This window comes from Suricata suricatta, chromosome 13, assembly GCF_006229205.1.
Source record: "Suricata suricatta isolate VVHF042 chromosome 13, meerkat_22Aug2017_6uvM2_HiC, whole genome shotgun sequence".
Taxonomy (NCBI): domain Eukaryota; kingdom Metazoa; phylum Chordata; class Mammalia; order Carnivora; family Herpestidae; genus Suricata; species Suricata suricatta.
The window spans coordinates 9,139,982-9,164,907 of record NC_043712.1 but is presented as its reverse complement, the minus strand read 5'-3'; the positions used below and the strand labels follow the sequence as shown (position 1 = coordinate 9,164,907).

At 38.3% G+C, this 24,926-nt stretch overlaps 1 protein-coding gene across 9 annotated transcripts in view; it reads right to left on the bottom strand.

Annotated features, from left to right (window-relative positions):
• The window catches only part of MAPKAP1 (MAPK associated protein 1), a 240,090-nt gene that overhangs the window by 205,126 nt on the left and 10,038 nt on the right, over positions 1 to 24,926 (bottom strand). For all 9 annotated transcript variants that reach the window (XM_029919360.1, XM_029919359.1, XM_029919363.1 and 6 more), the window contains 2 exons: positions 4,971 to 5,298; positions 2,451 to 2,540 (listed from right to left, as the gene is read on the bottom strand). In XM_029919360.1, coding sequence (XP_029775220.1) covers positions 2,451 to 2,540; positions 4,971 to 5,229 — 349 coding nt within the window. In that variant the 5' untranslated portion in view covers positions 5,230 to 5,298. The remainder of the gene's footprint in view (positions 1 to 2,450; positions 2,541 to 4,970; positions 5,299 to 24,926) is intronic.

The following is a 24,926-nucleotide window of genomic DNA, read 5'->3' as shown; positions in this document are numbered from 1 at the left end:
ACAAAGTTCATAAAGAACTTCAGGGTATGGACCAGACGGCTTCTCAGATCCCTTCCAACTCTTCTATGAAAAGGCTGCATTTCTGCTGTATTAAAGGATGTACTGGATTCAGACAGAATAACTGTGGAAAAAAAACATTCCAGGGAGGTCATCATATCCGTAATAATGATTCTTCTAGTGGGGAATAAAATAAAACAAAGATAAGAAAAACAGATGGAAGGATTTTAACAAAATGTAAACAGCAGAAAAAGAATGAGGGAAGGAATAAATGATCACCTAACCAAAATTCCCAATTAAGAGCAAGAGGATCTGGCTGTGGCAGAAAAAGAGTATGTGCTTGAGAAATGTGTGTAATCAGAGTAGCTGCTCAGTTTGTCAGGTAGATGTTTACTAGGCTGCTGATTCCACTTTTCTAACATATTTCAGGACACCCAGAGTGCCAACCTGTGGTAATGGTGGAACCCGGACGAACAGAGAATTCAAAACCATTTATTCCTCTGTGCATTAATGAGGTTCACTGGCCTGGCCAGAAGCAAGGTCAACATTTTGGAGAGTGGCCAGGTATATTAAGAATGCACTTTTTAAGCACCCTAAGATCACAGGGTCAATACTGAAATCTGTAAGAGACAGAAATAAGAGAGACGGAAACTGAAGGAGAGAGAAGTATACACAAATAATGAATGGTGTAGCTGCAAATGAAAGCAAAAAGTAAACTGTTTCTCCAGCACATTCTTTTTTTTTAATGTTTACTTGAGAGAGAGAGAGAGATGGAGCATGTACACAAGTGGGGGAGGGGCAGAGAGAATCCTAAGCAGGCTCCGTCTGTGCAGTCAGCGCAGGGCCCAATCCCATGAACCATGAGATCATGACCTGACCTGAAGTCAAATGCTTAGCCTACTGAGCCACCCAGGTGCCCACATTCTGTGAAACACTAACAGAAGTTAAAGTGGATTAGACTTTAAGGAATGAGTGGGAAATGTATCAAAATTTATTAGATGTATCTGAGTAGAAGTATCAAAATTTAAGTTGAAGAATTTATTTCTCACACTGTAACGGGGATTAATGCAGTTATATCTGAGGTACCCTATTCATCCTATTTTTTATTCGTAATTGTTTTAAGATAAGGAAGCAAAGAAGGCAAAACAGAGGTTAGCTGGAGAGATGAGTTTAGATAAACTGGCTCTATATTCATTAAGAAGAGTTTAACAGAAAAAGCATCAAGATATATGAAAAATTTGAAGAAAGTGAACAATATAAATGTTTTCGCAGAAAAGGCCAGCCTAGAGAGATTTTTTAAATATTAAGAGCAAAACTAAAGAGACATTCCAGTAGAACTATAGAAGTCACAGAAATGAGACATAAGAAAGAAGTGAATGAGATTTCTGCTTTACACAGTTGTCAGAGGCATCTAGTAAGAAAATCATACCCACGGGGCACACCTGGGTTTACAACCACAGCAGGAGAAAGCAATAACCACTTTATCTAGTGTGGTTTAGCAGGAAGAGATTGGCCTTCAGCTGCAGACAGTTCTAGCTACGAAATACAGCTCCATGGCACTACCGCTTTCTGGCCTTGTAACATCAGCAAGTTAAGCTCGCGGAGTCTCTGTCTCATCTGTTAACCACAACAGTATCTATACCTTTCAAGATCATTACATTGAAGGTAATGCATGTAAAGTGCTTAGAATAGCACTAGGTAGGTGCTGATATTAATACAATAATCATTAACATTGTTAGCTTTATAAACTCTATGTAGCAATGGAGTCAGCCAACAAAAATTGAGTGGACATCTATTACATGCCAGGATGGTAGCAGGTGCTGGAAGAGAGTGCAGACATTACTTTGAAAGAAGAAAAAAAGAAAATCTAGGACACATGATATAAGCATTAGAAAATATTTCAATAGCATTTTTTTTAGGTGTTCTCTTCTTGCTGAGATTGAAAATTTGAAAATATGTAATATGGCCAGCTTTTAAATACACATACCATATGAACACAGACTACAAATGCAGATAATACCCGCAACACAATGCTTATTAAGCTAAAGGAAAAGAATTAGCATATATGCAAAACAGACTGTTATTCAGGTCACTAATGAGGCAGGGAAAAGTCAAGGTTGGAACTGCCAGGAGGAAACTACAAGCCAGAGGCCCATCCAAACCATAGGTATTCCTTGGCTCTAAGAACAAGGTATTGGCGTGAGAGTCTATATAAAAAGTGCCTTGCACACATCAATTCCTGTGACCCAGAATGAAGAGTGACCAAAAACACAAGACCTAAAGAAGACACCGCTTCAGAGGCCACAGCACCCCAGTGAAAGCATTCAAAGCTCAAAACAAGAGGTATCTGCTCAGAGAATTTAAAAAGATGAATTACAAACGAAAGCTCTTATATAATAATATAAACTAAATATACAAATCTCAAATTAACAATTAAAATTATTTCCATTTACCTGATTGCTTAGAATTTCTTTCTTTCCACTGAATATTTTTGCATTTGATCTGGTTTTGTCTCTCTTTTCGGAGTCGTTCTAATCTTTGAGCTTGAAAAGAAATATTATAACTATAAGTTTGTCAATGAAAGTTTACTATAAACAAAGACATAATTAACTACCTTTATATGAATAAAGATGTTTTATACTGCATATGTAGGGAAAAAGTCATAAAATTTTAAAGGTGGCACCCCTGAAAAGCAAATACCAACAAAAACATGAAAATATTCTTGATTTATAATTGAAATTAGAGGATATAAAACATTAATAGAGATCATAAAGATAGTATTAACATGGAAGAGAATAATAAAATGTGAAAACTTCTGTGATTAATATGACATTTCATTATATAAATCATTAATAACGGTCTTAAAGGAATTTTAATGCACAAATGAACTGAAGTGAATATTACATTACAGGAATAAAATTACTGTTATGAATTACTCTACCCGTTTCAAAAATTAAAGATAAATGAACTCAGACTAGACTATTAAAGTTTTAAATATAAAATCCTTTATCTAAAAATCATGAAAATTATAAAATGTCAAAGCTATATAAATTAGCATAGCTTTTCTTCAGTGGGCTGAAACAGTTTATAGGTAGTAAAATAAATGATTTGTATCTTTGTAACATTAGTCAAATCTTAAAAAGAATAATTTTTCTTATACAAAATTTTAAGATATGCTGAAAGGATTAAAAAGTAAAATCTTTGGTCACTAGGACACAACACCCCACAATTTTAAACATTAGCATCTCTGTGCTATCTTTAAGAAATTCCAACAACAGTAACAAAAGCATCACCTAAAATCCTACATTTGTGAGATTATATTACAACTGGCTGATCAACCTTCAAAAATCAGTGAATTGATCTTTTAAAGAAATACTGTCCAACATATATTAACAAGTGCCACATATGGAAACCACAATGAAAAAGAAAGTCCTAATTGACCCCATTTCTTGAGATTAGTTTCCTCTGGCTAATCTTCAACTTCCTATCTTGGCACAATGCTAACAAAAAATAAACAAATTTCTCTTTCAAGGTAGGAAATCATACACACCTGCCTTGGCATTGTGGGAGGGAAACTACCACTAGAACTATCTCGCCAGCAATGTAAACTGTGCTGGCAAAAGCATTCTGACAATGTCACTCTATCTAACCAAATTCCACTGAAGGAAAATACATTCAATTGCAATTAATAAATGTGAAGGGTACAGCCAAAGTAATATAATCATAAAGCTCTCAATTTAGCAGCATTCTCCTACTGAAATCCATTCAACCTGTCATACAAGATACCATCTCAATAACTTGCAAGGAAGTCAGTTTCGACTAGAGAACTGAGAATCAATGGCTCTAAATTATATTCAAACCTTCACTCAAATCCTATTTTGATAAAAATTCCTTTAGATACTGGGAAATGCTATTAATTATTTTCATCATGAGAGCAAATTATTCTTTGTAGATGTCACAGAATGCTGAATTCTGAACCAAAAGCTTAACATGCCTTGCACTTTATATTGTATCCTTTATGTGAATTTTACATTTGGACCATGAAAATAAAAATGTAAACCTTTTCAATGTTCTACCATATCTCCCGCCATTATGTTTCCTGGGAGTTAGCAGGTTACTGCTATTGATTAGGAGGAGATTATATTTTCTGATTACCTAAATAAAAAAATCACCTCCTAGAATATCTTGTCATATTAGAACTACATTATAATTCTAAATAATTTATCTAAGTAAAGGCCTTGGTTCATCCTGTTCCCTTTGAAAGGTTTCCAAAACACATAAGCTGGAAAATGGTCAATGATAAGCTTTTAAAAGATAATGACTAAATATTTATGTATCAAAGTTTAGCATTGTCAAACCACAAAGATCAAATGGTAGAGATCAACTTAAGAAAGTAAAAATAACATATCCAAAACAGGGGCACCTTTTCTAATCTCACACTCAATGTAGCAACTCCTATTAAAAGCAGCCCTAACAAATATTCAGCTATTTACCTCCAACCTCACTTTGTCCCTCACAATCCTTCCATGGCCAAGAAATGGCTCTGGCAGCAGCACTCCATGGCTGGTCAGCTCTCTGTATTAAAGGTTCTTTATTATGGCAACCTGAAACCTGCCACCAAACAGTCTACCCACTGGGACTAATGTTGTTCTATGAAGATACTCAAAATAAGTCCACTTCCCTTTCTATGTGAAGACTTTTTAAAAAGAGAACATCCAACCTGCCTCTCCTAGTCACCATTTCCCTCTATTCATCTTGTGTCTACTTCCTTCTGATGGCATCGTTCAGAGGCACTCTCCATTGAGTCACAAAGATGGAGATGTTGTTTAGACTCACTCTTACTGTAATACATGCATGTTCCTGTTAATACATGGAAACTTTCCCCATTAAACCTATTCCAACATTATGCATTATTCTATACAATTGTTGACTGATTTAAAGCTCAGAAGACATGACTAAAAGGCGATGTTTACCTGTATTTGAGCGTCTTCTAATACCAAAGTCCCAACTTGAGGTAATATCAACTGACTGGGCATATACATAGCCCTGAGTCTCACCATTGCTTCCCTGAATTTCTGACCCACTGTCTCCAGGCATTGAAGGAGGATGAATCTTCTCTAGGTCAACATCATGATCAATGAGAACCATTTCACACATTCCTGTGTCATCACTGGTCACATGGGACTGTCGAATATGAGCTAGAATGATAGTTGGATTGTCCAAGAAGGCCATCCTTTCTGTAGGCCAATTTCCTTAAAAGGCTATTTTCTCCTCTTCATATTGTTTCACGTGCTCACCTCCCTAGAAACATGATGTACACAGCAATATTTAAGAATAAGGAAAAAAATGACTGAATCATTTTTCAAACAAATCAATGTGGTAAAATGCTACCTTGAAAATCAACATTTATCCCTACACCTAAGAGCTTAGAAGGATTAAGTCTAAGCTGAAAGGAAATCCTTATAAGCACTGGGGGCTATAGCTCTAGTCAATGAGATCTCCATGGTATCAGAGAGAATGGCTTCTTCTCTTGCAAAACAAATAATAGTGACTCCTTAGGCCACTCAAAGCACATAATTACTGTTAAAACAATAAATTTTCCTTTCTTTCTCCCTTTATTCCCATGTGGTCTTCTCATTACTTTATAAGGTCAGGGAGAACAAGTTGTATTTTCCTCACATTATGAGCTCCAGTATGAAACTGTGTTTCTTTAATTTACACTTCCCCCTCTATGTTATATGGTTGTTGGGTAACTAAAAGAACACAGATAAGTTTGAGTTACTAGGAATTTTACAAAAATGTACCACCAAAGTAGTTTTGTTCAGTAAATATATTTTCCTTTCTTCTGATTTAAGGTAGTTTTATGCTATTCAAATAAACTTTATTAGGGGTTCCTGGGTGGCTTAGCTGGTTGAGTTTCCTTCCAACTTCAATTCAGGTCATAATCTCACAGTTCATTTTGTGAGTTTGAGCCCCACACTGGGCTTGCTGCTGTCAGTATGGACCCTATTTCGGATCCTCTGTCCCTCTCTCTATCCTTCCCACCCGTCAGAAACAAATTGGAAAAAAAAAAAAGGTTACAGAAATAAAACAACAAAAAAATAAACTTTATTAATCAAACTTCTTTGCTACCAAAAATTAATTTAATTTTTTAGGGTTTTTTTTTTTTTTTTTTTTGGGCAATGGTTTATTTTTGAGAAAGCGAGAGAGAGAGAGAGTATAAGCAGGGGAGGGGCAGAGAAAGAGGGGAACAGAACAGAGAATCCAAAGCAGGCTCTAGCTGACAGCAGAGAGCCTGATGTGGGGCTTGACCTCAAGAACCATGAGATCATGACCTGAGCTGAAGTCAGACCCTTAACTGACTGAGCCACCCAGGTGCCCCTCTCCAGTTAATTTCTTATTTTAGAAACCTCACTGTAAGAACTGCTTCCTGAATCCTGTTGAAACTAAAATGATGTTTCTTCTGGGAACAAGATGGTACCTCCTCAGTTAAATGGCAATACTCAACAAAGAAAACATGGTAGTCTCCCCTTGTCTGTGGTTTAACTTTCTGCAGTGTCAGTTATTCATGGTCAATAATAATGATCCTCCTTCTGACATACTGTTAGGAGATGAATAATAGTAGCCTAATGCTAGATCACAATACCTATGTCATTCACTGTGCTTCATAGCATCATATAGGCTTTTTTTTTTTTTTTAACTTTACTTATTTTGAGAGAGAAGGAAAGAGAGCAGGGAGGAGCAGGGAGAGAGGGAGAGAGGAAATCCCAGGCAAACTCCACGCTGTCAGCATGGAGCCCAGCACAGGGCTTGATCCCAGAAACCATGAGATCATGACCTGAGCCAAAATCAAGAGCCGACTAAGTCACTCAGGTGCCCACATCACATAAGCATTTTATCACCTGACATCACAGGAAGGTTAAATATAGTAAAATAAGATATTCTGAGAGACAGACCACATTCACTTAACTTTTATTACAGCAAACTGTTACAACTGGTCTGTTTCATTATTGTTGCTAGTCTCTTATGACGTCTAGTTTGAAAACTAAATTTTATCATAGGTATATATGGGTAGGAGAAAAAATAGTATTTACAGGGTTTGGTAGTATCCATGGTTTTAGGCACCCACTGCGGGTCTTGGCACATATCCTCTATGGAGTAGGGGGGAGTACTGTAGTACAGAACACGGGTTAGGATGAGGACCCGCAGGCAGAACTAGGTTAAAATCCTGACCTCTCACTTGTTAGCTATGTGATCTTGGTCAAAATAAATTTAGCCTCTGAGCCTGTTTTCTTCTTTCTTCATTTATAAAATGGTGATCCCAGGAATAAGAGGATATATAAGAAATAATGCAGATAAAGTGCTTAGAAGAGAACCTGACACATAATTAAATATTAGCTATTAATAATGATGATGATTATGGTAAAAATAATCACTACTAACTTCAACTTTCAATTCTTGTTTGAAATAACTCTAAAATATATCAACATTTCATTCTTCTTTAGTAAGTTCACAGCATGTAAAATAAATGTGTGCTTCCTTTCTGACAGAGGACTCCTCAAGTCACCTGGGTCACCTTCCTCCAACTTTAAAATCATTATGGGGGCGCCTGGGTGGCTCAGTCGGTTAAACCTCCGACTTCGGCTCAGGTCAGATCTCACATTCGTGGGTTCGAGCCCCGCGTCGGGCTCTGTGCTGACAGCTAGCTCAGAGCCTGGAGCCTGCTTCTGGTTCTGTGTCTCCCTCTCTCTCTGACCCTCCCCCTCTCATGCTCTGTCTCTCTCTGTATCAAAAATTAAAAATAAATAAATAAATAAATAAATTTAAAAAATAATAAAATCATTATGAAATGCAAGGAACATGAAAGCTGGGTTGAATATGTTCCTAGAACAGTACTAAGGTATTTGTTTTTAGAAAAACCTATAACACCAGATTTCTTTTTATTTGTTTCTCCTAGAAATGGAACAAAGGGAGAAATCTAGTTAATAAATTACTATAAAGACAGAGGTTTTATAAATTTTTGTCTAGTAACACATTCTACTGACATCACTGGTAGATCTTAAAAATAAAGATACTGAACACCTTGAATCAAAGAATTACAATAATCTTCATTTTTTCCTTCAAATATATTCACTGAGTAGTTATATTACACTGAGGCTATTGGGAAATGCCAAGGTAAGGTATCCCTGAATCAAAAAGTTTATACCCTAAAACAGCCCTACTGTATTTCCTAATTCTTTTTTTTTTTTTTTGAGAATTTTGTATTTCCTAATTCTTACAAGGAGATTTCTCCAAGTGTCACATTTGTTTCAGAAACGTTAATGTCAGCTTACCACTTTAAGCGTATTAATCAGAACACCATTACCAAATTAAAGGGGAACATTTAAATTTCACTTGTAAAAATAATTACGATACCACAAAGAGGTGCATACAATCGCAGAATTACTTATAAAGTATTTGAGTATTTGCTTTGTAACAAAATCACGTCGTCACAGACGGCCAAAGCTGCAAACATCCTTGTGGTGAGCACAGGGTCTCCCTGAAGGGAGTAAGGCATCTAGGCCCTAGCAGGGCAGCAGGTGCTTTCACTTTCATATTAAACAGTTTTCCCAGCAAAACCAAGGACTTCAGTGACAGGGAAGTCCCAGAGGTCTGCCCCGGAAAACATGCCTTCCACATCCCAGGACATGTACTTGAGGATTCAGACTGTAAGTTCCACAAGGACAGGAGCTACACCACCACATCCCTTCTGGCAACAAAGGTTCTTACACATGAAGAAATTCAATAATAATTGCTGTCCGACTTCCAAAGATTGTATAATTCTGTTGTAGGGATAAGCCATATATGAGCATGTCATGTGTAGTGTGATTATAAAGAAGGATTGCCCTTTTTTCTATTAATACAGATACAAGAGCTTCTCTTCAATGCGCCCTTCAAAACTGTCACCTTGGGACACTAATCAACCTATTCCAATGTTACTTTTCAGAACCAGAAGAACATGTTTTAAATCACTTTTTAAGAGCAGCAAATTATCACTTAAAGGTAGATTTGATTTCTAAGACAAAGATATTCCCAACACAGATGAAAATAAGTTATTTTCTCTGATCAGTTGCGCAAAGATCAAAGATTTTTAAAACCTAATGTTGGTAGGGAATGTAAACTGACACTTTTAGATGATAATGTGGTATTGTCTCTTAAAGTAGAAGAAATACGCTTTGGGCAAACATACTTGTAGGATTTGCTCATAGGAGATAACTATGCAAAAATATTTATCTCAGGATTGTTTGTTATACTGAAAATCTGGAAGTAACCTAAACATCCATCTGTGGTGAATATGCCAAGGCACATACATATAGTAAAATACTACACAGTCATTAAAAATACATGGTAGAGAATGGATAAACAAAATGTGGTATATACATACAATGGGATATTTGTCAGCCTTAAAAAGCAAGAAAATTCTGACATATGCTATAACATGGATGAACCCTGAGGAGGTCATGTTAAATGAAAAATGTCACAAAAAGACAAATATCATATGACTGGCCTTATAACTAGTACCTAGTACCTAGAGTAGTCAAATTCATAGAGACAGAAAGAATGGTGGATGCAAGGGGCTGGAGGGAGAAGGGAATGGGGAATATTTAAAAGATATATATAAGTTTGGGAAGATAAAAAAGTTTGGGAGATTGATGGTGGTGATGCTTGCACAACAAGTGAATGTACTTACTGCCAATAAACTGTACTCTTAAAAATGGTTAAAATAGTAAATTTTATGTTATATACTACATATATTACAATTTTTTCAAGTCTGAATTTTAAAAAAATGTCCAGGAAATGCCACATTAAACAAAATTAACTAAGTCTTCTTCTCGCTGTTTAATTAGTCTTCTCAAAGCAGTTTTTTTTTTTTAACTTACTTAAGTAATCTCTACACCTAATATGGGGCTTGAATTCACAACTCTGAAATCAAGAGTCACATCCTCTACTGACTTGAGCCAGCCAGGCGCCCCAGACTTCTAAAAGCTTTTAAACTACTAATGTATACTGGGAATCTCTAAGAGTGGACAATCTAGAAATGCAATATATCCCAAATCCCAAACTTATCCCTGATCATGTTTTCCTCTAGGAACACTAACACATATCAGTGTATTAGAGATTCACAAAACATTGTTTAGAAATGCTACCTCTACATTTTTGCAAATGCTGTTTCTCTGGGCCTTGAACGCCTTCCCTGGATATTAGCAATTCTTGACTGAGGTAACTGGTCCTTTTTATATGCCTTTAAGCCATTAGATAAACAATTCAGGCTCCAGGAGATCTGTTCCCCTAAGATGTCCTACTTTTTACAGACTCTCTCACTTTTTAACTCCAGGTTCCTCAAAGCACAAAGATTTGTTTTACTAAAAATGGAAGCAAGAGACATCCACACAGAGTGGGAGGACATGAGAGGCCCCGTAACAACACAGCCACTTTTAATGAATGTAATGGGTAGGTCTCCCTTTACACTTACTTTGTTCAACAAATACTTACTAAGTTTCTACTATGTACTATTGTTTTAGGTACAATTTCTATGCTATTACTTTACATAACCACTGTGTACATTAACGACCATGTAACCTGCCTGCCTGTGTTAACTTGGAACATGAAATTTTAGTACGTTTTAATGGATATCAAGTCTTAACACAAGTCTATTTTTAAAACTTTTGGGGGAGCACGTGGGTAGTTCCAGGCTGAGTGACCAACTCCGGCTCAGGTCATGATCTCCCAGTTTGCCAGGTGGAGCCCCACGCCCAGCTAGCCGCCGTCAGCCTGTCGGCTCTCTGCCCCCACCCAACCTGCGCGCTCCCAAAAATAAGTAAAATACAGCTTTTTAATCTTGGTTTATTTTTGAGAGACGGAGAGAGTACAAGAAGGGGAGGAGGGCAGAGAAAGAAGGAGACACACAATCTGTAACGGGCTCCAGGCTCAGAGCTCTCTTCATGGAGTCCAACATGGGGCTCAAACGTACAGAGCACGGGATCATGACCTGAGTCCAAGTTGGATGCTTAACTGACTGAGCCACCCAGGTGCCCTCAATACAAGTCTATTTTTTATAATTTTTTTAAATGCTTGTTTATTTTTGAGAGAGAGAGAGGACATGAGCCGGGGAGGGGCAGAGAGAGAGGGAGACACAGAATTCAAAGCAGGCTCCAGGCTCTAGGCTGTCAATCCAGAGCCCAAATACAAGTCTATTTTTAATAATAACTTTATACACACATACTCTCCAAATTTTCTTTGCAATGGCTTATAGAAAAACATAAGATACAACACAGGAAAAAGGAGATGAGAAAAAGGCAGAGGTTAAGTAACTCTGGATGAATGTTGTAAGATCTTGTACATTTGCCACAGGAAGACTGCAGAATCCCAGAAGCAAAAAAGCAATTATAATAACTAAACTTAATTTGTTACAAAAGCTAGACTTGTTCTTTCCCTTTTTGGTGGATTAATTCATATAATTCTAAAAATAATTCTATGAGATAGTATTTTTGTCTACATTATACAGATGAAAAACCTGAGGTACATCAAAAACCTGCCCAAAGCCAAGAGAGTTAATAATTCTGAAAAACTTAAGCATTATACAGTCTCTCAAAACAAAAACGAACAGGGGTGTCTGGGTGGCTCAGTTGGTTGGGCGTCAGACTTTGGCTCAGGTCATGGTCTCACAGGTCATGATCTCACAGCTCGTGAGTTCAAGCCCCGCATCAAGCTCTGTGCTGACAGCTCAGAGCCTGGAGCCTGCTTCCAATTCTGTGTCTCCCTCTCTCTCTGCCCTCCCCGACTCATGCTCTCTTTCTCTCTCTCTCTCTCACTCTCTCTCAAAAATAAAAACTTAAAAAAAATTTTTAAATCTTTTTTTAAAAACAACAAAGCATTATAATAGTCATAATAAATAAGATTTTTAAAAATTCTCTTGTTATTTGTGATGCCTGGGGCCATGGCTCTTTGTGGAAGATGTAATACAGTAAATGTGTTATGCAGTAGAATAGGCATTTAGCCTCCCCTCCACTCATGCTACTATGATTTATCCAACAGCAGTGCAAATAATGGTTGTTCAAAAATAAAAATCACAAAATTTTACACAAGAAAGGAACTTCAGAGATCATCTACTGGTTGACCTGAAACCACAGAGAAAGGTTTACTTTAAATTTCTAGGTAGGTGTAAGTAGCTTCTTAAAATCCCTAGAGATTCATGCAACTTGAGCTATAAACAAAGTCCATACAAGAAATATTCTATTTCTTTAAATAAACCCCCAGCACGAGCAAATGAGCTCTCTCTATACTTCTTCACTCCCTAAGGACCTGAGATAGGTCTTGAACGTGACTTAAAACCCTCAAGTCCAGCCAATGATTAAAAGGAAATTCCCTTTCCTGGACTTTCGAGACAGTCTACACACCCACCTCCCTCTGCCAGACAGCCTGGAAGCCCCTCGCCTGTAATCTGTGAAAACTTGTCTGAATAAGCAACAGCCTGAGGCTTCTCCAAGGTCTGCAAACTCCCAATCAAAAATTACTGCTGCCCCATCAATGTGTCATATAAATGTTGGCATGTTAATTGTGTATTTATAAGATTGTTAATGGTTAGTTAATTTACCTCCCACACTATTATTGTACTTGAAATGATTTAACGTCTGCTGAGGGAGTTTACAACATGTAACAGCAGATGCGAGATTTTTTTTACCTTTCCTCACTGTACCCCTACTTCATGCTATTAGCATTAACTTCAAGTTAAACCTGATTCCTATACAGGATTCCTTACGAGTGTTCTAGAAGCACTCACATTTATTTTGCAAAAGGAACAATCACAATTTAGGAAAACAGCCTTTTTATTATTTATAAAGTCTTTCAATTATAAAAACCAACAGACCCTGCTTTTTACTAAGATTTCAACATCCTCTGATCTGAAGTTCAGAATTCATACCTCCTGAAATTTGAAAATTATTGAAATGACCATTAAAATAAAATGCATTTTATTGCTTTTAAATCTCTTTTTCTAACTCTCTAATTTAACTCTAAATTAAACCTTCATTTATTTTTTAGACCCACAAAATTTAAGCTTTTTGTTCCTTTAGATAATTAAAATCTCCGCGTGAATATGCCTAATTTCATTAAACAGTAAATGGCGAGAGTCTATATCTAGAGAATTTAATTTTTCCTTTCATAAAAGCACTTGCTAGACTCAAAGCGACCAAAAAGAAATGCTTGTATCTTCTTTTAAATAATAGGGGATTCACTCACAAAACATCATTGAGAGCTAGGCACTGGGAATACTACAAAAAATTATATGAACACTGGCCTGCATCTTGCAGAGCCTTACGAACTTCAGCAGATGAGCCTCGCTGTGTATACACATTAAAGTAACATAAGGTAACACATACTAACCACCAAATAAGACGCTAAGACAATGTTTTCCAAGAGACAAGAAAGAAGGCTTCAGGAAGGAAGAAAGTCACATTTAGGGATGACCAGGCTTCATTAGGCAGAAACAGAAGAACACGAACTGATGATGTTTACTGAGAGCTCTTACAATCGGCTGTACTTCCATGTATACTTCATCCTTACAACCACCCCAAGAGGTAGGTATTAATATTATCCCCATCTTATAGATCAAAAACATTAAGGCTTATAGGAACTAAACAACTTGTCCAAGATGGGCTTTTTCAAAGGCCAGTCACTGCAGCTCCTCCCATCAAGAGGAGTCTATTTCCCCAACCCCCTGAATCTGGGCTCAGACTGTGATTTGCTCTGACCAACAGAATGTAATGGAAGGAACATCTGAACCTCAGCCTCAAGAGACCTTGCAAACTTCTGCTATCACCTTCTTTGCAATACATGTGAATCAATGAAAGAAGCTTGGGAAAAATAAATTTATTAAAAAAAAAAAAAGCAGCTTGGGCTAAAAGACCATGTGAAGAGGCTCAGCTGTCTGTGATTCCAGATATCCTACTGAGGTCTCCTGATGAGTGACTGAGGCCATCTGGGACCAGTCAGACCCCCACCAACCTACCAGGAGACCTGGTTTTCTCCCCTGTAAAACGACTCCTTTGGAACAAGGGACCCTGGCCCTTGATTTTTCTTGTACCACTAACCTCTACCTGAAATATCTCTGAATCTTACCATCTGCCAACATCCAGTTAAAGGATGGCAGTGTACACTGGTAGTGTACGAACCCCTCTCAAACTTGTCCACAGACACACCCAAAGGACAGAGGAAAGTGACCATAAATCACGGTATTAGAGAACCCAGGGGGAGCCACCTAAAGCAACACGCTATAAAAACTTTAAGAATGTATTCATGTTTTGCATTCTATCCTATAATATACTGCACATGTATTATTTTGACAGGAAAAAAGTTTTACATCACTAAAACTGAGAGTCCAGGAATACGTGCCATGCTTACTTTGTGGCTTCTAATACTCCCTGGCCCACACTGGGATTCTCATAAACCCAGTTTGGACAGCAAGGTCTACTGGAGAAACAGAGTCTGACATGAGAAATATCATTTTGTGAAGATAAAATGGTTTTTTATCAATGGACAATTCAAGGTCTGAATTTTGCTCAATAGAGGTTTCCTATGACAAGTATGAAGAACACTGTAGGGGCACCAGGCTGGCTCAGTCAAAAGAACATGTGACTTTTAATCTCAGGCGGGATACCCGGATGGCTCAGTTGGTTAAGCGTCCAACTTCAGCTCAGGTCTACGTGCCGTTCTTGTCTGATCTCGAAAGCTAAATAGGGTTGGGCCTGCTTAGTACTTGAATTGGAGATTCTGTGTCTCCCTCTTTCTCTGCTTCTCCCCCACTCGCACTCACTGGGGTGCCTGAGTGGCTCAGTCAGTTGAGCATCTGACCCTGGCTCAGGTCATGATCTCACGGTTCGTGGGTTCAAGCCCCACATCAGGCTTTGTGCTGACAGCTCAGAGCCTGAAGCCTGCTTCAGGTTCTGTGTCTCCCTCTCTCTCTGCCCTTCCCTTCTTGTGCTCTGTTTCTCTCTTTCAAAAATAAATAAATGTTAAAAAAATATTTTTAATAAATAAACATTAAAAAATGTAATCTCAGGATTATATGTTCAAGCCCCATAGAGATTACTTAAAAATGAGACCTTAAAGAAACTGTACTATTAACACCAAACTATATATAAAGTTGCAAGCACAAGTTAGACTAAAATTTCCATTTTTAAGCAGCTATTATAAAAAAAAATCAATATTTTTGAAGTGTTTTGAAATGTTTAATAGCTAGCAATAGATGTGAAACTTAAGACAATCTAGCCACCCCCCCCCCCAAAACTCCAAATATGCCAACAGCCAGAAATGGCTGTTACAAGAAATCTGCTAGTTTGGTGCAATGTAGCCTTAAATTATTTTTCCATTGGGTGCTGTCTCTCTGACATAACTAGATTTGACTGGCACTTGTGACAATAAACAAATAATTTCAGGTTTTACTTTAATATTTCAGGTAAAAATGTTTATAGTTTTACGTACAGTGAAGACATGAATAATGACAGAGAAACAAGACTGCTTCCCAATGTGAAATTACTGAAATATTTCAGTATAGGAGCTGAAGCCATAGATAGCACTCAACTGTCCAGCAAATACTCATTCACTGATTGCATTCATCTGACAGATATCTATAAAGCACCTACTATGTGCCAGGCACCAGAGATACCATGCTGAGAAAAAGATTTAGAAAGATTTGGCCCCTGCCTTCTAGGAGCTGAAAGTCTGTATGGTAGTCAGAATTCTATGATGGCTCCAGAAATTCTTGTCTCTTGATACCCATGCAACTGCATCATGCCCACTCCTTGAGTGTGGATAAAACCTAACCAACAGAGTATAGCACCAGCGTTGGGGCTGGGCGTTGCGGGGTGCAGTGTGGAGGGGAAATTACACCCTGATTACTGTTATATTAGACTCCATTGGAGGCAACTGAAGAGGGGTGTTTTCCTGCTGACCTCAAAGAAACTACCAAGTTATGGAACAACATATAGCCAGGATCTGAGAATAACCTGTGAGACCTGGGAGTAGCCCCAGCCAATGGGTAGCAAGAAAATGAAGACCTCAGTCATACAGCCACCAGGAAATGAATTCTACCTGAAGCAGCCTGGAAAGCATTCTTTCCCTATCAAACCTCCAGATGTCACCCCTTTGAGATCCTGAACAGAAAACCGAGATGAGGCATAACCCTGACCCACTGAGACAATAAATTTGTATTGTTTTGAGCCACTAAGTTTGTGGTAATTTGTTATGCAGCACTAGAAATGAAAATAGATAGTGCAGGAAAACAGCATAGACCCCTCTGCCTTGATACACAACCCAGTTTTCCTCACCTGCCCCTTCTTCCCAGCAGACAACTCCAGAACTCTCTGAACACGGTTCAGCCTTTGGTAATGATAATCCCCTTGAGAGGTGCCCCTCTGCACTACAAACCTTATTCTTCAAAGTGCAACTCAAGGATCTCATCCTCTGTGAAATCTTCTCCAATTTGCAGGGTCCAAAATGTTTTAAAAGCACTTTATTTCTACCTTCAATACAGTTAGTTATATGAATATCATGTATAAGGAACTGCAGATTTCAAAATTTTTGATCCAATTCTAGAATCTGAAATGTGGTTACTGTATAGAGGTATAAATCTCTCTCCCACCTGATCATTTGTAAAGTTGCTAAAGGTCGGAATACCTAGACCCCAACAGTAATGCAGTGGTTCTAATGTGGTGGTTATTCACTGGAAGGTGATTTTGCTCCCCAGGGGACATCTGGCAATGTCTGGAGACATTTCTGGTTGTCACATTGGGGGTGGGGTACTGTCAGCATCTAGTGGATAAATGCCACAGATGCTGCTAAACATCCTGCAATACACAGAATATTACCCACAACAAAGAATTACACCTCCCCCAGAAGGTCAACATCAATGATGCAAAGTTTGAGAAACCCTACTGTGTGGTATGCTGTGGGAAGCCACTAAATCTGTCGTAATTTCCCACCCTCTCGGAATAGCTTCATTTATACTGAGACTAAACTATACAACTTTGCCACTAAAATCTCTGCTCAAATCTTCTAAGGTACAACAAGCTCAATGTCCAGCATTTGTTTACTGAAATTTTAACATATCCTAAGGAAAATCAAAGCCTAAATTACTACAGTAAAGATAAGTTGCATTCCATCATCAAACTTGATCTGAAGCCTATCCACCCTTCTCCATCCGGCTACCTCCTACTCATTCTTCAAAATCCAGTCAAGGGTCAATTCTTCCAGGAAACCTCCTCAACGAATCCCATGGAGCAGATTAGCTGCTCCCTTCTGTGTGGCCCCACTGCACTGCACTTTGTTACTACTTCCACCAAATAATTAACCCAGCACAGTGCCTGCTAGTAGTGGGTACTATGTGTTTGTTGAGTTTATTCATACAACAGATACTTATTGAAGCCTACTATGTGCTAGGCACTATTCTAGAATTCGAAGACTACAACAGAAAACAAAGCAGAGTCCTGCTCTCATCAAGTTCACATTCTAGTGGGGGGAGATGAGACAGGCAAAACAAAACAATAATTATATGGTAAATTTGAAGTGCTATGGTAGGGGCACCTGGGTGGCTCAGTCAGCTGAGCATCCAACTTTGGCTCAGGTCATGATCTAAGGGTTTGTGAGTTCGAGCCCTTCAGCAGGCTCTGTGCAGTCAGAGCCTGGCGCCTGCCTCAGATTCTCTGTGTCCCTCTCTCTCTGTCCCTCCCCTCACTCTCATTCTGTCTCTCTCAAAAATAAATAAACATTAAAAAAAAAAAGGAAGTGCTATGGTAAAAGACAGCACAGGGAAGAGAGAAGGGCATGCCAGGTGGTGGAGCCACAGCTGCAATTATAAATAGTCGAGGAAGGCTTCTCTGAGAACCTGACACTGGAATTAACATTTGAAGGAGGTGAGAGAACAAGCCAGGTAAACATCTGAAGGCAAGTGTGTCACCAAACAGGGACTGTGCCTCACACTGTTCAAGTAGTAGCAAGGAGTCCAGCAAAGAAGCAAGTAGTAGAGGATGAGGTCCAGAAGAGAGAAGCAAACATGTAGAACCTGGCAGGCAATTCTAAGGACTCTTCTTTTACTCCAAGTGGAGGAATCACCAGGGCATTTTCAGCAGAGCAGTGATATGATCTCACATTTTAAAAGGATCTCCCTAGGGGCACCTGGGTGGCTTAGTCAGTTAAGGGTAGACTACTGGTTTCTGCTCAAGTTATGGTCTTGCCGTGTATGAGTTCAAGCCCCACATTAGGCTCTGTGCAGACAGTGTGGAGCCTGCTTGGGATTCTCTCTCTGCCCCTCTCATGCACACTCTCTCTTAAAATAGATAAACTTAAAAAAAAAAAAAAAGGATATCTCTTGATATAACATCTAGAGAGATCCTTAAAAAAAAAAAAAAAGACAATGAATGAACTAATCACACTGTTTTTATTATATATAATTTTCTATTTATATGTTGGTATTCTAAACTCTCAGTCCTCAAGGACACCGTCTTATTCATCACTGTGCTGCTAGATTCTAGTAGAATGTGGCTGGCATCCAGTAAGAGCTCTGCGCAGAATAGATGAACAAATCTATCTTTCTTGTTCCCAAAGAGGTGCATCATGGATTTCCCAAAAAAGACCCCTTAGCCACAGTGCTGGTTCAGTAGATAAGTTCCCCACTACAGTCTAAGATTTATTTTCCTTTTATTGTCTCCTTGATGTTTGAAGTTTGCTTAAACAAGTAGAATTCAAGAGAGTTTTGCTTCCACTTATCTGGCTCTCTGGTTAACCACATCATCATTTAAGGGAAGCAACACAGTTTACTATATGTACCACTCAGGAAGCCTGAATTCTAAGTCCCTAATAACCAGGGACCTAATTACATGGCCTTGGATGAGTCACTTCTTCAAGCCTCTTTAAAACTGTTTTACACATCAGTCCATTGTTACATCTGTTACATGGGGAGTTTGAACTAAGAAAAAGGCCTTTCAGCTCTCAAAATCTATTCCAGTCACATCCGAGGAGAAGGAGCATAGGGTTGGAGTTTACCCTAGAGTCCATCTAAAATGTTTTGTGTTTTTGCTTCAAAGGAAAAAAAGAATTCTATTGCAATTTTTACTTATAACATTGTGCTATGGTTCAGACTCTAAGAAGAAAAGTACAAGGAATTCGTTTTTTGACAAACATTTTAATAGTATCAACATTTTGGCAGGAAACTCACTACAAAGGTAAACCATGCTGACGGAGTTGAATGGGCATTATCACCACCTGTTTTTAATGCTATTATGTACAGAATCCAGTTCCTAGAACTCTTAAGTGTTATAGTAAACGCATCTGGAATCCCAGGTTACTGTCTCTGGCCTGCCTAGGGAATAACAATGGGATGACTTCAAGTGAGTAAGGTATCTCTGTTTCCTGAGCAGTGAAGTATCCATAATGCATGTCCTGTCCACTTCATAGGGATACTTACAAAAAAGGAACACTTAAAAAAGAAGTAAATCCAATATGCAATATGATTGACTTTTCCTGTTCTAGTGGCACCATTCTAGAAGTAAAATTAGGGGCGCCTGGGTGGCTCACTCGGTTAAGCCTCTGACTTCGGCTCAGGTCAGATCTCACGTTCATGGGTTCTAGCCCCGCATCGGGCTCTGGCTGACAGCTCAGAGCCTGGAGCCTACTTCCGGTTCTGTGTCTCCTTCTCTCCCTCCCCCTCTCATGCTCTGTCTCTCTGTATCAAAAAAATAAAAAATTAAAATTAAAAAAAAATAGAAGTAAAATTAGCTCTCAACTATCAAATTCATTCAACTCCTAACAAATGAAGGACAGCAATGAGATAATCTAAACTAGCAGATAATCCCCAAACCATTTTGATGTGACTTTGAAAGGTGCTTTGAACTTTCATTTGAATGGAGCTTTCATAACCTCCATAAATGATGACTGCTTTTATTGTTATTAAGAAAACTGGGCTGCCAGTTATCTTTTATAACCTGCTAGTCTACCTTTTTTTTTTTTTTCTTTTTAAGCCATCACTGCATGGATCCAAATGAGGATACGGCAGCAGAACTGGCTTCATTCTGCCTGTACTGTTATAGTTAGGGTAAAAAGTGTTTCACAAAATACCACTTAAGTAGAAAAATCATTCTCTAGGTTCCAGAAGATTTATTTATTTATTTAGAAAGTACTCACACCACTTACTAAATTGTGAGGTGGAGTATGTTATTACTTATGTTTTATACACCAGTAAACGGAGGCACAGACTTCTCCAAGACCACAAAACTAATAAAAGGTGGAGCCTGGATGAATTATGCAATCTGGCTCCAGAATCCTGCTCCAAACAATCATTACATGCTGCCTTGAATCCCCAATGTAAGTCCATTTCATTACACTCTTTTGAATCCTCTTCTCTTACTGATCTAGATACAGTATAAGCAGACTTACCTGTTCATTCAACAAGCATAAGTACGTAGTACTAGCAGGCAGTCAGGAGTATAGAGTAGTTAAGTCTTATTCCCTATCCCTAAGAGGCAAGCAAAGGAGTCACACAAAGGAGGTAAGTACATAAATGATCACAATAAAGAGTGAGAGCAATGCCAGAGGATTCTATAACAAAGCATTATGGAAACGCAAAGAAAAAATATCTAAATGAAACTGGATATTCAGAAAAGGCTTCACAGAGATGACTAAGATCAAGATAACGGAAGTAATCACTTCCAACTTAGTCACCTTAAGAAAGTGGAGGGATTCTAAAAGAGATGGCAATTAAATAATCTACAATGTTGCCTCCTTGATCAAATATGTTTAAAATAAAATTTGCTCCAGATCTGTCCTATGGACTACAGATTAGCCTCGGACACATGCACAGATTATTACAGAAGCAGGAAGAGGATAACTATTGAGGTGGAGGAAGTGGAGGGAATCAGGTAGGTTGACAAAGGGTGGGTAGGAGGGACCAAGGGCAAGCAATCGAGTATCATACTGCCTGGGTTCAAATCTGAACTCAGCCACTCACTCACTGTGGGACCTAGGGAAAGTAACAAGTTGGTTCCGTGCCTGTTTCCGCATCTGTAAACAGAAATATTTTCGTGCCTATCTCATAGGATTGTTGTGAGTTTTTAATGAATTCATGTATGTTATGTGCATATAACAGTGTCTGGCCCACAGTAAGCCTTATACAAACATCTATTATTGTTACTGCAATCATTCCCTGTTCTAAGATGAATCTTCAAAGATGAGAAGTTGGATGGTTGGAAGAAGGTTCAAAGAGACAAACTCCGCTTTTCCAAGTAGAAAAGACAGTATGAGATAAGGCATTAAAACAAGAAACAGCGGAACATGTATTTAGTAACTGAAACGACATGGAATTCAAAGTTGCTGAGTTTCAGAGATATTGTCCTGGCATGGAAGATTAATCTGACTGACAAGACACAAGATTAATTATGAAGCTGTGAATATGGTTCAGGGAGAGATGATGAAATCTGAAGTAAGGCAGTGAAAGATAGGTCTAAAAAGTTTTTAAATAGATAAAAAAAATATTTATAAGACAAAACTGGTAGAACTTGGTGACTGAATGAATACGGAGGGTTAAGAAGAAGGGGAAACTCTATGGCCTGCATAACAGTACCAACAAATTAAACTATAAACTCAAAAGTAGGAAGAGCTTAACAGGTAGAAGGAAAATAAGGAATTATGTTTCAAACACAATGAACTTGATATGTCTATGGATTGCCCAAAGAGATTCATCATGGTGCAAACCTGATAGCCCAGGACTGAGGTCTGAGCAAATTTAAGAGACTACAACATATAAGTGACAAAGACTATGCAAATCTGAAACCTAGGAGAAAGACCTGAGCAAATTTGGAAGACGTCAACATATAAATGACAGATGAAGCCATGGATGTGAATGAGCCTACTCAAGGAAAATGTGTAAAGAGGAAGAGCAAAAACTGAGGAACAAAGTCCAAGGAATAGCTCTAGCTCTAGTTAAAGGATGAGCCAAGAAAAAGAAACCCTAGAAACTGTGAAAACCAAGTCAATCAATCTTTGCCTAGATTCTAAAGTTGGGATCCATGCTGTGGAAATTCACAAATTCCTAGGCAGTTACTTTCTTCACTGGCTTTCCCCTCCCCCCACCCCCCCCCACCCCCATTCCCTAGTAAAAAGTTCCAAACACAGGATTGGGAAGTCCTTAAGAGGAAAAGACTAAAAGCCTTATTTGGCTTCCTGTCACTAATACTCTATTACAAGGCCTGGTACGCATATGCTTGAAGAATAAACCTGATTGAACAAAAAACGGAAAATTTCCCATTTATCAAGACAAAGCGCTCATGGACCTCCTAAGCCTACGGTTGCTTCCAGCCCAGACCAGAACAACAGAGCCTAAAGAGAGCAGAAACAAAAAGGAGGCAGACCTTATACGCTGCTGGTGTGAATGAAAAATGGTACAACTACTTTTGAAAATGGTCAGCAGTTCTTCAAAATGTTACCTACCATAGGGTTACCAAAGTATGACCCAGCAATCCATTCCAAGGTATACACCCCAAAGAACAGAAAACATATGTTCACACAAAAACCTGTACAGCAATATTCATAGCAGTATTATTCACAATAGCCAAAGAGTAGGAAAAAACCAAATCTCCATCAACTGATGAATTAATAAGCAAAATGCAGTATTTCCATAGGATGGACTATTATTCAGCAATAAAAAGGAATGAAGTACTGATACATGCAACAACACAGATGAACCTTGAAAACATTATGCTAAGTAAAAGAAGCCAACACAAAAGGCCATATACTGAATGATTCCATTTATATGAAAAGTTCATCGAAAGTAGATTAATAGTTGCTAGAGGCTGCAGGTGGGAGGACTAAGAAGTGACTACTTGTGGGTATGGGGTTTCCTTCCGGGTGATAAAAATGTTCTGGAATTGTATAGTGATGATGGTTATATAACTTTGTGACTATGCTAAAAACTATTAAATTGTACACTTTAAAGAGGTGTATTTTGTGGTATAAGAATCATATCCCGATTTTAAAAATGGGGGTGTGAACAGAAACAGAATAGAATCCATGCTGCTGCATCCTAGGTTTCTTCTATTTCAGGTGACTCCAACACAATGATTCCAACAAACCACTTAATTGAACGGTAGTGGCAACTATAACCACAAAATTTTAAAAAAAACAATTTGCATTACAAGTTGATTACATCAATAAGATATTAAATTCCTCATTCAAAAATGGGAGTTTCCAATTCTTTTCCCCAGAAAAAGGAGAACTTTCATATATGTTAGTGAACTTGTGTGGAGGTAGCTACTCTGCATCTCTAGCAGAGGGAGATTAAATCCTGGTGCCAGAAATGCCAACAGAATCTTGGACTCTGCTTAAACAAATAATAAGGCACTGGCGCAGCTTCTCCTAACAAAGCACCAGACGCTAATCCACACTAGAGCTGGGCGGAAGAAGCTACAGAGTTAACACAATGCCTCTGTTAGCCACCTACTGAGCTACTGGGGAGTACTTCTCTTCACTTTGAAATAAACAAACAAAAGGGGCTAAAACAAGGAAGGCAACATGGCACGGCAGAGAACACAAAGGCTTTGGAGAGCTCGGTGTGCTCCCAATTCCACCACCTGGTAACCCAGTAACAGAAAACTGGGGAAAAAATCAGTTTCTCTAGACCTTAATAAGACATTATTGCATACCCCACAATGCTGCTGTCACCATGCAAGAACCAAAAGTGACACTCAAATATGAGTATTCTTCCCAATTCCCCAGAAAGAAAACTCGTTGGTAGTACTGTACATGTTTTGGTCATATTGGAAAAGAAATCTCATGACTTCTTCTCTATGATATATTAAAACTCATTCTCACACTTAAAATTATAAAACAAATTCAATGTCCAAATTAGAATCCTTGACTCCTTGGGACATCTGTGTGGCTCAGATGGTTAAGCATCTGACTTCGGCTCAGGTCATGATCTCAAAGTTCGTGAATTTGAGCCCTGCATCAGGCTCTGTGCTGACAGCTCAGCCTGCTTTAGACTCTGTCTGTCTGTCTCTTTCTGCCCCTGCCCCACTTGCACTCTCTCTCTTCCTCCCTCTCTCTCTCTCTCTCTCTCTCTCTCTCTCAGAAATAAATATTTTTTTAAAAATTTTTAATAAAAAAGAAAAACAAAATTCCTGACTTTCTGAGAAGCCTACAGCCATTTAATTGATCCTCTGCATCCTCTTCTTTTTAGATTCCACTCACTTTTATCTTCATAAACTTATCCAAGCCACCACCCCTCACCTAACTTGTTTCCTAACTTGTCTTAAAAACCTTCGGTGGATTCCCAAACTCTTTAATAAACTGACCCTTGCCTATATCTTCAGCCCCATCTTCTACTCATGCCTTTAGTTATTTTTTATTCCAGCCATACTCAGCCTTCAGGCGTTTCCAGCTTTTGAACATATACTCCTTCTGTCTAGAACAGTTTTCTCTATCCTTCCACTTTGCTCAGACGCCACGTGCTCTTTCAGCCTTCAGATCCCAGTTCAGACTTCACCTGCACCAGGAAGGTTTGACCTTATCAAGTCTCGAGTAGGTACTCCTCCACAGTCACCTTCACCCTCATTACTAAACATTTCTCAAACTAGTGTGTACCAGACTGTAAATCCCATGATAGCAGAGCCAATGTCTGCAATTTTCATTGCTTAATTCCCAGACACATGCCTAATGCCTCATATGTATTCAGCAAATAGGAACTGAATACGTGAATGATTACAATTAAGCAAAATCTTAACTTGACTCTAAGATTTCATATATTTTTGTCATATACAAATATTTAAAAAATTTTTATTAATTTTAAAGAATATTACAGATCAAGGCAATTCTTCAAAACAGCTGTGTGGAAAAAGGACTTAAGC